Here is a 13,868-nt window from a genome sequence, read left to right on the forward strand (position 1 = left end):
GCCCTAAAATAACTAAAAAATATATACTTACTCCCATTTTAGTGTATCCCTAATTTACCTACAACAACATTTATTTTGGCCAAAAATACTTATAACAGCCATTTGAGACAATTTAAGAACACCAAACCTTTTTATTATGGCCACTAACAGACTTCTATACTATTACCCAATATTAGTTTTAACTTTTTTGAGGGTACAAGCCGATTTCCTCATTTTCACCTGTACTTCTCGCCTGTCTTCCATGGAGGAATTATCGTGCAAATTGGTTATCGCCGGCTTTGCAACAGGACAGCCCGATAAATGGGAGCGCGCATAGCTGCGATAAGTGACATTCAGGTGATAGGTGCAAAAACTTGTCGACAGCGAAAACTTTTAGTTTACGCATGTAATTGATTATTCCCCATAGATGGTTGTCTATAAAAGAGTACCCACCTAGGATAACAGTTTGAGAACTGTAACCACTTCAGTGCTAAGGACAAGTGGGACTTGTTCTCAAAATATAAATAAAGGACCATCACATGTCCTAAGAACTGCTACTTAAAATGGGATAAATACTTAAAAGGCCTTTCATGACTTACTGCACATGGGTCATGATGTCACTAAGCCCTGTCTGCTCACAGCAAAAAAAATACTGCTGTCAAATTTAAAGTACAAAAGAATAGTGTGCACCGCAAGCTGTACTTTCTCCTAAATCCTGGAACCCAGACCCAAAGGTTCCCTTGTTTGAAGGAGAGGAGTGCCCCCTTTCAAAGGATTTGGATCCTCTACACTGCAGAAATCAGAAGTTTAGGCAAGGGGCGCACCTCCCCATATTGGCTTTAATAAATGCTTATTTAAAAGAGAGGCATTTTCTTCATTAAAATTATGTGCTCCCTTGGTGGTTATTTTCTGGTGATTATTCAAACAATGTAGCCTCTTAGAAGTTATTGTCTTGTGATTACCAGACAATAACACCTCATATCTCTATCACTGTTGATAACTCAACAATCAACCCCACCCCTCACGCTTGCTACCTAAATTTCATCCTTGACACTGAAAGTAGGGAATAAAGGACAGTTCAATTTGTTTCCAAATCCTGTTATATACATCTAAAAAACGTATCTAGAACACACTCATATCTCACACAAATTACTGCAAAAACTCTTATTCATGCGCTCGTTATCTCCCGCATTGATTATTACAATAGTCTCCTTATTGGGCTTCCCCAAAACAGACTTTTACCACTACAATCTATTTGTAATGCAGCTGTAAGGCTGATCTTTCTCGCTAAATGTTCATCATCTGCAGTTCCACTCTGTCAGTCCCTCCATTGGTTACCTGTATTCCACAGAATTCAATATAAAGTACTTTTACTTACACACATAAGCCAGGGAATAGCTAAACCTATGGGGACCCCATAGCAAAATTTCTATGGAAGGGGAGGGGGGCGTAGCAGTGTCTCTCCTCACTGATGTTGATGAGGAGAGTAATATGGGAGGAGGGACAGATATGATAACTCTGACAGAGGCCAGCAGTACTGATGATCCCCTGCAGCAAACTGCTTTTTAGTCAAAGGCTTAAGTGTGCCTGTGACTAAGAAGCAGTTCGCAGGTGGTATCATCAGCGCTGCGGGCCTCTGTCAAGACTTGTCAGCCCCGTCCCTCCTCTCATCCAGTACTCACGCCACCAAGAGTGGATGCAGGAAGGAGGCCCCGTAGGCGCTGCCGGCCCCATCCCAACGGCACCCTCTGCACCCACGGTAAATAATCCAAGGCACATACTGCAAGACTATTAACCAAAGTACACCAACATACATCTCTTCTCTTACCACAAAATATCTCCCAACATGACCTCTCCGCTCTGCACAATATCTGCGTCTCTCATCTTCACGCATCACTTGCTCCCATTCATGGTTACAGAACTTTGTGTGGGCTGCACATAATGCATTGGAATGCCCTCCTACGCACAATAAGACTTTCCTCTAGACTCCAAACCTTCAAGCATTCCCTGAAAACTCATCTCTTTAAGCAGCAGTTCCAGAACCACCTACAAAACCTCCATTAGCATTCCTACCCAATTACATCACCTCTATAAAGTCCACATATAATTTACATATTTTCTCTTTCTTCACTTTCACATCCCACTGACCCATGGCCAACACTGCTTTGTGAGTGGGTCATGCAGCCTACCAAGAGTCCTAGAATTTGGATGAAGCAATATGCAATGTGTAGCACTTCTGTTTGTGTATCAATTTCCCTATAGATTGTAATCTTGCGAGCAGGGCCCTCTTACCTCTATGTCAGTCTGTTATTATCCAGTTTCATCTTAATACTTTTGTGCCCAGTTGTAAAGTGCAACAGAATATGCTGCTGCTATAATATATATCATTGTTGATAAATAATAAACAGACACTCGATACTACAGAAATGTTTAACAAATCCAGGGATGTAAGGGTTCTAATTGCCAGATCTCCCGTATTCTGGCTTCAATAAACTCAATGATGCCCTCATTTGATGAAGTACGCTATCTAATTTTTACAATGGTATGCTTTGTTGGGCTACCATATTATTCATACACATTTTTGTTGTTTCAAGTGCAGACTCTATTTTGAAAATCTATTTGAAGAATGCAGATTTGTGCTTTTTTTGGAAAGGTGGATTAATACCAAAGCAAAAACCACAAGGTATTTCTTGGTGACCATTAGAAAAAAACACTTGTTTTTATTTCATTGGCATTTGAGGAGATATAAACAAACTAATGTTATATTCTAAAAATTCAATGTCTTCTGTAAAAACAAGGTATAATTTGTGTGGGTACTACCTAAATTATGGACATCGATGTTCAAAATAGGCCCAGCACAGAGGTTTAAGAAGCCTCAGTGGTAAAGGGTTTAAAGTTACTGAACCATCCGCACCAACTGATTTTACTCTTTTCTATGTCTATCAACCTACATATTTTAGGATGGTGACCCTATTATGGTGCTTTACAATGGGATGTGCAAGATTGTTGGGTTCATTTGAAGAATGAAAGAAAAAGATGTGCTGCTGAGGGTGCCACAATTATTAAGGGTAAAAAAATAAGATACGTAACTGTTAGTGTTTTGAGCAAAAAAATCATCATGCTTGAGAAAAGGAGGTTCAAGCACATCTGAGAAGCACCAATGTATACATGATGGGAGGAGAGAAACATAAGCTGAGCATTAATATGCAAATAAATCAAGAAAATAAAAATTGCATTAGCCGATGATGAGGAATAAAGAAACAGTGTGCAGGTAAGAAACGTATGAACAGGTTACAAAACTGGGTGTGTAATATAAATACAGACAAGTATTGAGAGAGAGGGGAAGGTATGTGTTTATATATAATGAAAAGATTGATGTATGTGACAGAAAGTTGTGCCAGGAAGGGTCCACTATCTGCAGACTGACCCGTGTGAGCTGGCATTGCACTTGCTCCCTTAAAGCTTCGGGGCAATTATGGAGTTGCCTCTGCAGGTCATGGTGAGAAAGCTGAACACTCTGTATTTCCATCCTCTGCTGCTCCAGCTTCTCCCGCACCTTAATCCCGTGGGGTTATCCAAAAGACAAAATGGGGAACAGGACACTGCACTGTAACCTCAGCCATGCACAGCCAGAAAAGGCTAGATAAAGAGGATGCAGAGAAGGTTGAAAATGAAACAGGAGAGAACGAAAGGGTAAGATATCAGGAATAAGAATATAGGCACAAGTCAGGAAAGAAGAAAAGTAGGAAGAGTAGGTCAGAGAACACAACCTGTGTTAGTGTCAGAGGGACTGAGGCATTCAGTAATTTCAACTTCACTGCCAGAGGGAACTGCAACAGATTTCTGTGCACTTTATTAGAAGCACTCAATAAGAATGTAACAAAACATGGTTTCTCTTTCAGCCACCTGCAGATACTGGATCATGGGGTATAAAGCCTCCATTAGGATGTTGGCACTAAATAATTTTGACTATTTTGTGCTCCTCTTATACCCTCATATTCTGCAGAGTGTTTTGGAAGCCTGTATCTTTTGCTTGAACTTATCACTATGGCGGTCACATGGAGCAGACTTCACTGGGCTGTCTGCAAATAAAAGTAAGTTGAGGAGATAAGTTGGACCAAGCCACTTCCCACACACTACTCCCAAAACAGGATGGCCCCTCATCACTGCCAACACAGACAGTGACTGGGGACCTAGCAAGACAGAGCAAGTCTGGCAACATAAAAGATTGGTAATGTAGCACATTGGTTGCTTTCTTCCTAAAAACGGGGTCTGCTGACGTGCTGGAGTCTGGGGGAGCATAAAAGGCTTCTAAAGAGGACAGGTGGAGAAGTTGTTCATAACAACCAACCAGATTCTACCAAATGATTCAAAGAATGTACTAGATAAAGGATCCATCACCCCGAAGTACTAACAATGAGCATAAAGCAGACACTGAGCCACGAGCAACTCCTGCTTTAGTCTGTGTCAATAGTTACAGGAAAGTACTTAAAGCTGGGAGAAAATTGCACTTCAAATTGTGTATTATTTCCCCGCCAGTTAATTTTTTTGCCTTTGGATACCTGGTTCACTTTTCCTTATTGTGTACTCCGTATCTGTCTATTTTACTGCTTTCATTCCAATTGTATTGGCTAAAGGGATGTCTTGGACTGGTGGTGCTTCATCTGTCATTGCTTGGAAGAATAAAATAAATGTAATGAGAGCTACTGTATGTACGTGTCACCTAGTTGTAGGTAAAGGGACCTCAACCCTCCACCGAGTCACCTAGTGCGTTCAGCCAGGGGTCAGCAAAGTCCTTAGGGATGCCACTAGAAGAGCCATTTCAATGTATGACGAAATTGGAACAGAGTAAAAGTTAGATGGGATTCTAAAGAACTCGACACCGAAGTCGCATACACATCAGACATATGTATTAGTCTGGTCTTGAAAAGAGTCTGATTTTAAGTGCTGTTCACAAGAAGTGAGTGAGGTAGTGGAGAATTCAGACATTGAGGATTCTGTGTGTCATGAGGAGGGTTCTCCAAGGTATGGGGTAGATAATTTACTGCTGTTGGTTCAAGAGGACCTTCACATGTAGTACAGCAAGGCAGAGTCAGGGAGTGAATGCCTTCCTTTAATTCTTACCAGCAATTAGAAGAATTAGTCACACCTTATTTCAGTGCCAGTAAAACATGGTGAGAGGTTTCCATTTAAACCGGTTGTTGGTTCAAACACAAAACCAGGTGATTTCAGCCCATTTTGAATCTCAAGACAACTCAACAGACATATTCAGGTGGACACTACCAGTTGGAATCTTTGAGATCCTTCTTCTATGGCATGAAGATGAAGTGCCAAGGCTGAATTATAAACTTATAGAAATTGAATATGTTTTCTACTTGGGAGCTGGTCTCTTGGGATCCTGCTCTTTGATGCTCAACAGCAGATTATGATTATTCCAGGGAACAAAATAGTTTCCTTACAAAAAAAAGTAACGAGTCTATTGGTTTAGACCAGTGGTTCCCAAACTAGGTGCTGTGGCACTCTGGGGTGTAGCGGGGCACTTGCAGGAGTGCCGCAGGTTGGAGGTCCACGACCACATTATGATTGGCAGCCACCACTAGTGCTGGTGGTTGCCAATCATAAAATACATGTCCAACACCACATAACTGAACCGAAGGATAACATATATATATATATATATATATATATATATATATTATATATATTCCGAGATGTCTACACTCCAATATAGCAAGAGTACAGGCGGGGTGCTCAATTTAAAGGCAGCATATTCTGCACTTGGTTGTTTATCAGAATCTGTTGTTGCATGGTTGCTGAGGTCTTGATAAAGATCCTGGATTGGGATCGAAACGTCGACTGGACTGAACCCTTGTATCTTGCTGCTATGGGTATTTCAAATCCTGTTTTTTGCTTACATTAAAAAGTTTTTTTTCATATTTTTGGTGAGTGCCGATTAATTTCTCTGTGTATATATATATATATATATATATATATATATATATATACATATATATATATATATATATATGTAATAATTTTTCAAGAATTTCTCAATAAGAAACTTTTGGCAAAGTGAAAGAATATGGACACTCCAGAGCGCCATGGTTCAATAAAGTATGGGGACCTCTGGTCTTGACACTCAAACCTGTGCAGTTTGCATGGATTCATTGAAGGGCATTTCAAAATGAGCTCATTTTAAAAATGGGACAAGTCATATGTTTACTTGACCAGACCGCACGCTTGTCTTACTTCAATAAAACTTTGGTCATTTATCTGGTAGCTGAGACAACAACCTCAACATGATCTGTTTCTTCACCATATGGATTTTAACAAGTGTGACGACAGCAACAGATCTTGCAAATCTCCCTATTTGATTTTTCATGAGGATAAGGCTGTTTTCCAGACTAAACCATCTTTGCAACCTAAGGTGGCTCCTAATTTGCGCAATCTTCCAGGATGGCGCAGTATAAGAGGGAGGAGCACCAAATATTTAGAATTATTTAAAGTGCCAACATCAAAAAGGATACTATACTACTACACAGTCCTGTGTCACCCTCCGGACTCAGAGAAAAAAATTTAACGGAAGTATAAAAACCCATTTTCATGATCTACAGTAAGATTAAATATACACAAAACACTAAAAAAGACGGAACATGACAATTATCGTCAAATGTAAAATAACATAGATCATTAAACACAGCTTTGTTCTAGAACAGTGAAACAATCATCGCTTGACAGCTACTTTGCATGATTATATATAGCAGTGGTTCCCAACCAAGGTGTCAGAAAAAATAGTGCAACAGTCCTAGACTGAATGTGCCACAAGTATGTAGGGATAAATATGGCTAAAAATAAAAAATACTCTATACGCAAGAGTCTATATGTGAAATATATTTTATAGACAATCAAAAGAATTTAATAAGATTCATCCAAGTCTGTAATTTTTTTTTGTATAAATTATGTATTTTTCCTATTTTCATAGAAATGTAAAAAGGTTGGGAACCATTGCCAACGTTTCATTTTAGAAGATCTAGAATCTCAGTATGATATTACTTTAGGTGTATTTTACTTACCTACAGCAACTACAGCATGCAAAGTGAAAGTGGAAGGGATGTTAGTATAGTTAGAAGGTCAGGTTAATCACAGGAAATATATAACCCTGACTTGTCATAATAGCTGCATTAGCTACAACCAACTAGATAATATGTATGGAATCCACAAATAAGGAAATGAATACCAGAGCAGAAGTAACTGTGCAGGGAAGCACAATAATCCATAGCAACCGGCTTTAGTTTATCATTGATGCCAGCTGGGACGTATTAGACTAGACTAAAGTGTATAAAAAACAGTAGGAAACCAAAGGAGTGACAGGAACCATTACAAAAGTAACATTGCTTAATTTATAATTATTATGTCCATTTGTCTGAAAACCATCATCCAACCGACAAGATTGCAAATAACAAGGCAGGGCTGGGTTTAGAAGTGGTGGGGGCACACTGCATAAGGCAAGATGGGGACCAGTTATCCTAATGACTGATGAGAAACTGAAATTATTAGGTCATTTTTATCCCTAAACTCCTCAGCCGGAATAACTGAACTGAAGCAGTTGTTCCCTGACGTTGGGCTGGTGGAGGGGATTAGGGTTAAATGACCTAATGTCTGGAATTTGTCTTTAGGAAAAACAAAATACTTTAACTACTCCATATAAAATAACGGCTTATATGTACTATATTTCACATAATAACATTTTATTTCCAGTTTGAAAATAACCCCCTGGTGAGGACCATTCAGCTGAAAGCTGTACATTACATGTCATTTATACAGGCAGAGGCGTCATAGGGAGGCAGGCTCTTAACATATGTGGTTAAAAGAAGTGTTGTTTGCAGGCCTCTCTGGCAATGTAAGCATACAAAAAGGCATTGTATATCCAAATTAAATTCTTTATCAGAATTTTGCACCTAGTATTTCAGCCAATATAAATACTCTTCCCATGTAAAGGTCAGAGAGGTAGGAGAACAATAAAAAGCTGGAAACAAAGGATGGAGAGGGAAAGAACAATGGGGGTGAATACGCCCTGCAATCTTACAGGATATTTGGTACCTTTTCTTTTTCCTTCTGCATGTTGTTTTCCATGGCACTTAGACTGTCCTGTAGCTGCTGAATAATCCTCTGTTCCTGCTGCAGCTGGGAGAGCTCATCCTCCTTCTCTCCCTGAAGTAGGGCACGCTCCATCTCTGCCTGTATAGGAGAAGGAACCACAAGCAACAGGTGGGTCTGGGATTTCCACTGTATAAATAAAGCGAATTGAATTTCTCCTGGTTAATAACAAGCTGAATCTTCATCACTTTCTATATCTTCCTACCACCTGCACTCTGCATAGACATATACAGCATCCCTCCTCTGAACAAAACAGCAAAACGATGGTCACAACACAGGACTGCCTTCTTTGTGCCTGAAAGTACATGCACGAAATCCTTCATTCCTAACCAGGGTGATCTCTAACCTCTCGTGCACTCTCCTGTAATTGTCTCTCGAGTTCTGTCACTCTGTTCTTCAGCTGATCCACACGGCTTAAAGTCGCTCTACGCTGTTCCTCCAAAGTGAGCAGCTCACCAGTTGTATCACCAGGTGAAACAGCATCTTCCTGCTGAAAGACGAAAAAGGAAAAAAAAATGGATTGGGTGTCAAGAGTAACGCCAGAGTCCGGGATAGATGCTACAACGGCCTCAGTTATACCATTGTATTACATTGCTTAATGGTTGCCTTGACACCTTCACTAACTCCCACAGGTGGTAAGCATTCATTCATTACTCCTGTGAGGGCTGGACAGATTGACTTGTGTGGATTGGCCCTCAGGTGGGTTTATAAAGCAGTCAACAGCACTCATGCATTGCCCTTGATAGTGTTTGTGTGTCTGGCTTGCTCCAATAACCTTGTTAGGAGTAGTACAGATTCAGAGTCCCCCCATTCACTACTATCTGTGTGCTCTGGTATATAGTAGTGATCTTGCGCTCTAAACCCTGATGTAACCAGGTATATGTGGAAAAGTGTAAATGTCTATAAGAGGAGGAGGTGTAGAAATGCTTACACACATACAGTACCTAATACCCACACATACAATGCACTGATTTTCTCACTTTGCCTGGGCCAAAATCAGAAGTTTTAAGCAATGTCAAGGCTAGCATTACCTCTATGTGTGTCCTCACAAGGTGACATTTCCATTGAGGAACATCCCTAAAATGTTTAATTATTGATATAGCTTGCTGATGTGTTCAGTATGTATCTGTGTGGAATGGGTATGTAATGCCGGCTGTCGGGATGCCTCCTGTCACAATACCGACAGTGGCATCTCGATGGTTGGGATTCAGACAGGGGTCTGGTAAGTATACTTACCCTTCCCTCTTCTCCCTCTAACCCTCCCTTCTTGTAGCCTAACCCTAACCCTCCCCACCCCCTAACCCTCCCCGTTAGTTCCTAAACCTGTCTTCCCCCTTCGTGCCTAACCCTAACCCTCCCCCCTTAGTGCCTAAACCTAACCCCCCCAGTGGTGCCTGGCCCTAAACTTCCCCCCTACGGGTGCCTAACCCTAACCTACCCCCCCCCCCAAAAGCTAACACTATCCCTGCTATCTGACCTAAACCTAACCCCCTCCCCGTGGCTATAACTACGGGCGCCCCGTCTTACCTTCATTCGGGCACGTGTCCTCCTGGATTCTGGTGTCGGGATTAAGATAGGTGTCGGTATTTCAACGTCTATCTTAACTCCTTTGTCGGGATTCCAGCGTTGGTATAGAGACCAGCGGCCGTGATATAACTATTTATACTAATATTGTATATATGTGGCAATAGACAGAGAAATAGCATAGATAGATTTACTTACCATTACCTATCTAAAAGAAAAAATTTATCCTGTTTGTATCTTGTGCAAACATTCTGGAAGTGTTCCTAAAGCAAATTAATCATTATATAGAACCAACCAGATATACATCTAGGGTCTATTTAGGTAAATGCACAAATTTAAATGGCAAATGTCATTTAATAATATAACAGTAATAAAATTAATAAAATTACAAAATCCAATAAAATATGTTACGTCAATAAATATTATTTATTTAAATAACATGTAGCCTTTCATATAATGTGTGTCCCCAGTACTGAGCTACACCCTCATCTGTGTAATTTGTGTATTAGACTTTGCCCCTCTTTGTGTTCTTTGCTGAGGATTATGCCGCTCACCTCTTTATACGCCCTGAAGGGGAAGCCTCACACTGGAATACACAGAAGCACTCACCTCGTGCTGGGTACTCTCTGTGCTGCTATTCTCCTCCCTCTGGGTTTCTTCCTCATTTTCTCCTTTCACTTTCATTTGGTTCCCGCTGTTTGCACGGCTGCAATTTTTAGCACTCTCCCACGACAGTCTTCTGGTGTCCAGGAACGCAGAGCCTTCCACCTTAGTCCCCACTGAAGGAAAAGCCCATAGTTCCTCTAGACGAGCAGGAGGAGAGCTACTTTCATCTGTTTTACTGTATTCAGCGCACAAATTTAAGATGGTTTCCAACCTCTGGCGTTCCTGTGCAACAAAGAAAGATTTCTGGATTATGCTGGAGATTTATATAAAATGTAAAAATGTTCTAATTGATTCCAATTTGCTATTAAATGGGACCTGCACACATAAGGTAAAGTGAATAGAGTATTTTTGAGTTAGGGGCACTTAACCGAAGCTAAAATATAATTTTTATTATACAATTAAAAATATTAAACCTTTTTGGCACACCTCATGGTGTATGCATATATTTAAATCACTTAAAATAGTTATCTAACCAGGTGCAGATATATACAGTGAACAGTACCCATTGTTCACTGCAAATAGGCGCACAATGGGCAGTAGTATACAACTATCTCATACGTTACACCACGTTGGACAAGTTTAAACTGATTGTTTACTCACTTATTTCCTTCTATTGTCTCCCCTCATATTTCACCACAAACACTTAATAAGGACTGAATACTACCCTTACCTTCACCAATCTTTGTGACCACAATACTATACCTGTTACCCAAAACCCTATTCTGGTGACATTTTAATGTCTATGGCATCCATTGTATCAGTTATTTGTGTTTGTCATCTTGGTTGTTACAGATATTTTTAATTGTATTGGTTGAGTGTCCCTACTTCAAGGGTATTCTATCCATTTACCTTAAAAAAAAAAACACAAAGGAGACGATTCAATTGTTTTTACCATGGCTATTTCTTTTGAGCACCCGATGGAGTAATTCAATTGTCGCTCCGTTCAGGCGCGATTAGCTGCGGCTGCACACATTTCTGCACGCGACTTCCCGAGGTGGCGAGCAAAAATGTGCGATAAGTCGACACTTTGGGTGCCCAAAGCAGTACTTTAGACAGGTTTAGCCGTTTTGGGCGACTAAACCCGGTGCTTTTGGGACACACTCCTGCCCAAAAAACTATTGAATTGCCTCCAATGTTTAATTCAATCAGGTTAATTATGTGGATAAACCTATAAATTAATTATCCCCTACCCACAGTATATTCCGCCTGCACAAATAAAAAAAAAGATTTAGACACATTTCTTAGTAAGAACCAGCAATGAAGGAAGTAAACAATTTCCTAATAACAAATGCTGGCAATATGGCTATGCACCTTTGCTTCTTTTCCTGACAGGAATATCCTTTCATACCATGCACAACATATTAACAACACACCTTATGTAGAAATGCGAAAAATATTCAAAAGTGTACATCAGATAGAGACAAAGCTAACAGATTATACATATACAGATGTGTCCACATACATCTAGCCTTTTCCTTAATAGGAGTCTTATTTCCAATGTGGAGTGAATAGAACACACAAGCAGCTTCTGCTGATTAAAATGATATGTGGCATGCCACTACTCTGTGTGACTGCGGGTGTATCTGCATGCAAAATGCTACGTTACAGTGACACAGCCGCTAACACGAACGCAGCATTTTGCATGCAGATACACCCGCAGTCACACAGAGTATTGGCATGCCACATATCATTTTAATCAGCAGAAGCTGCTTGTGTGTGTTACATCGCATTGCAAATAAAATGCACTTGAAGGTAAAGAGTTGCACGAAAACACGCTCGGCGCTCACACGTTATGTTTAACGCGCCTTGTAGCGCACGGAGGTAAGATGTATGTGTGCAACTGTAAATACACAACCAAACTGTCAAATTCAATTGAGCAAAAGTGCTAATAGTATTTCCTGCCCTCTCTGCTGGAATGGTATTGATTGGTTTCCTACGACCAAAGACAAAGCAGAGTGTCATTAGCAGCTTTTGCTGATCGTTCATGAAAAGGACTGTAAGGTGCAATTCGTGCAATGTAGAAAATAACAGAAATCCGCAGGTATCTGGTGAATGCACTCATAGATAGATCAACCTCTCTGAACACTTGAAAGTCAAAAAAAAAAAAAAAAGCTACTAATAACATCTCTTATATAGTGATGTGTGATTTTATACACACAGTATAGAGGAGTTTAATGAATAACACAGAAATAGACAGACAATATGTATAATAATTTTTACTATTTTGATAAATCCATTATAGGGACCACATACTCAAAAACATTTAAATAAATAAAGTGGACTTTAGAGCAGGGAATACTGTTATATAGCAATCATTGTTGATCTATTTTACTATAATATACACAGGTTACTTATCCCAAAGAGAAGTAGTAATGTTAATAACAACTCAAGTTAATTAATGTTCACAAAGCAACATAGCATCACAAAAATGTTTCCCACATGAGCTTCTGAATGGAAAATTACAGGGCTAGAGCACACCACTCTATCTAAGTAGGGGTGTTTGCTGTGTTGTTCATTGGTTGCCGATGCTGTGGGATTAAAATGTAATAAATGGTTTACCTTGGTCTCCTGGTTGTGTTGGTGGTGTGTCTGTTTGATGGTGGTGGCGCAGCGTTGGTCTGGGAAGAAAATGTGATCAATTGTCCTTGTAGAGTAGCCTTTTGGATGGCACATTGGGTTTTTTTTTTGTGTGTTACCAGTATCAACTTGTTTTGTGCTCTTTTTTTGGTTTATGTTCTTAAATAGCCATTTAATATTATTTTATTATTTTGCAGTAATGTTAGGCTCTTTATGTGTATCTATCATTCTGGCAAAGACATTAGACTTACTGCAGAATCGGCCCGAACCAATTTGATGCCCTAGGCAAGATTTTGGCTGGTGCCCCTAGCACCGCCGTTAGTTCTGCCTCTGGCCCAGCACCCCTCTTCCGGCACAGAACCCAGCAGCAGCCAGCAATACCCATCACCCCTCACCCACAGCAATCCTCATCCACAGAGCTGTAACTAGACATTTTGATGCCCTGTGCCAGCAAGAGCATTGGTGCCTCCTCATTTTAAATAGGGACAGCAAAAAAAGGGGCCTGGCCCCACAATCGTACCCCCAATTCAAATTACGCCACACCACACAGTAGTGAACTTTGCAGACATAATGCCACAGAGTAGTAGCGCCCCTTATACACATAATGCCACACAGTAATGCCCCTTACACATTATGCCACACATTAGTAATGCCCTAATACACATGCCTCACATTAGTAATGCCCCTTACACATAATGCCCCACATTAGCCCTTATACACATTATGCCACACATTAGTAATGCCCTAATACACATGCCTCACATTAGTAATGCCCCTTACACATAATGCCCCACATTAGCCCTTATACACATTATGCCACACATTATTACAACTCAACCTCCCCACACCCCCTGCACAGCACTAACCCGGCCAATAAAACTGTGACCTCATCACCTCAGCCTGCCTGGACTCTGCAGATACTGAAGCCCCATGCTTGCACTACTCACTCTATGCTCAGTTCAGCA

At 40.4% G+C, this 13,868-nt stretch overlaps 1 protein-coding gene across 18 annotated transcripts in view; it reads right to left on the minus strand.

Annotated features, from left to right (window-relative positions):
- Positions 1-13,868, minus strand: part of PHLDB1 (pleckstrin homology like domain family B member 1) — a 211,166-nt gene that overhangs the window by 41,199 nt on the left and 156,099 nt on the right. For 14 of the 18 annotated variants that reach the window (XM_088443833.1, XM_088443834.1, XM_088443837.1 and 11 more), the window contains 4 exons: positions 10,270-10,548; positions 8,483-8,626; positions 8,080-8,217; positions 3,407-3,535 (listed from right to left, as the gene is read on the minus strand). In XM_088443833.1, the coding sequence (XP_088299959.1) occupies positions 3,407-3,535; positions 8,080-8,217; positions 8,483-8,626; positions 10,270-10,548 (690 nt within the window). The remainder of the gene's footprint in view (positions 1-3,406; positions 3,536-8,079; positions 8,218-8,482; positions 8,627-10,269; positions 10,549-13,868) is intronic. The other 4 variants (XM_088443841.1, XM_088443840.1, XM_088443832.1 and 1 more) reach the window with 2 other exon arrangements.

Source organism: Taudactylus pleione, unplaced genomic scaffold (assembly GCF_031769625.1).
Source record: "Taudactylus pleione unplaced genomic scaffold, aTauple2 ptg000334l, whole genome shotgun sequence".
Classification (NCBI taxonomy): Eukaryota; Metazoa; Chordata; class Amphibia; order Anura; family Myobatrachidae; genus Taudactylus; species Taudactylus pleione.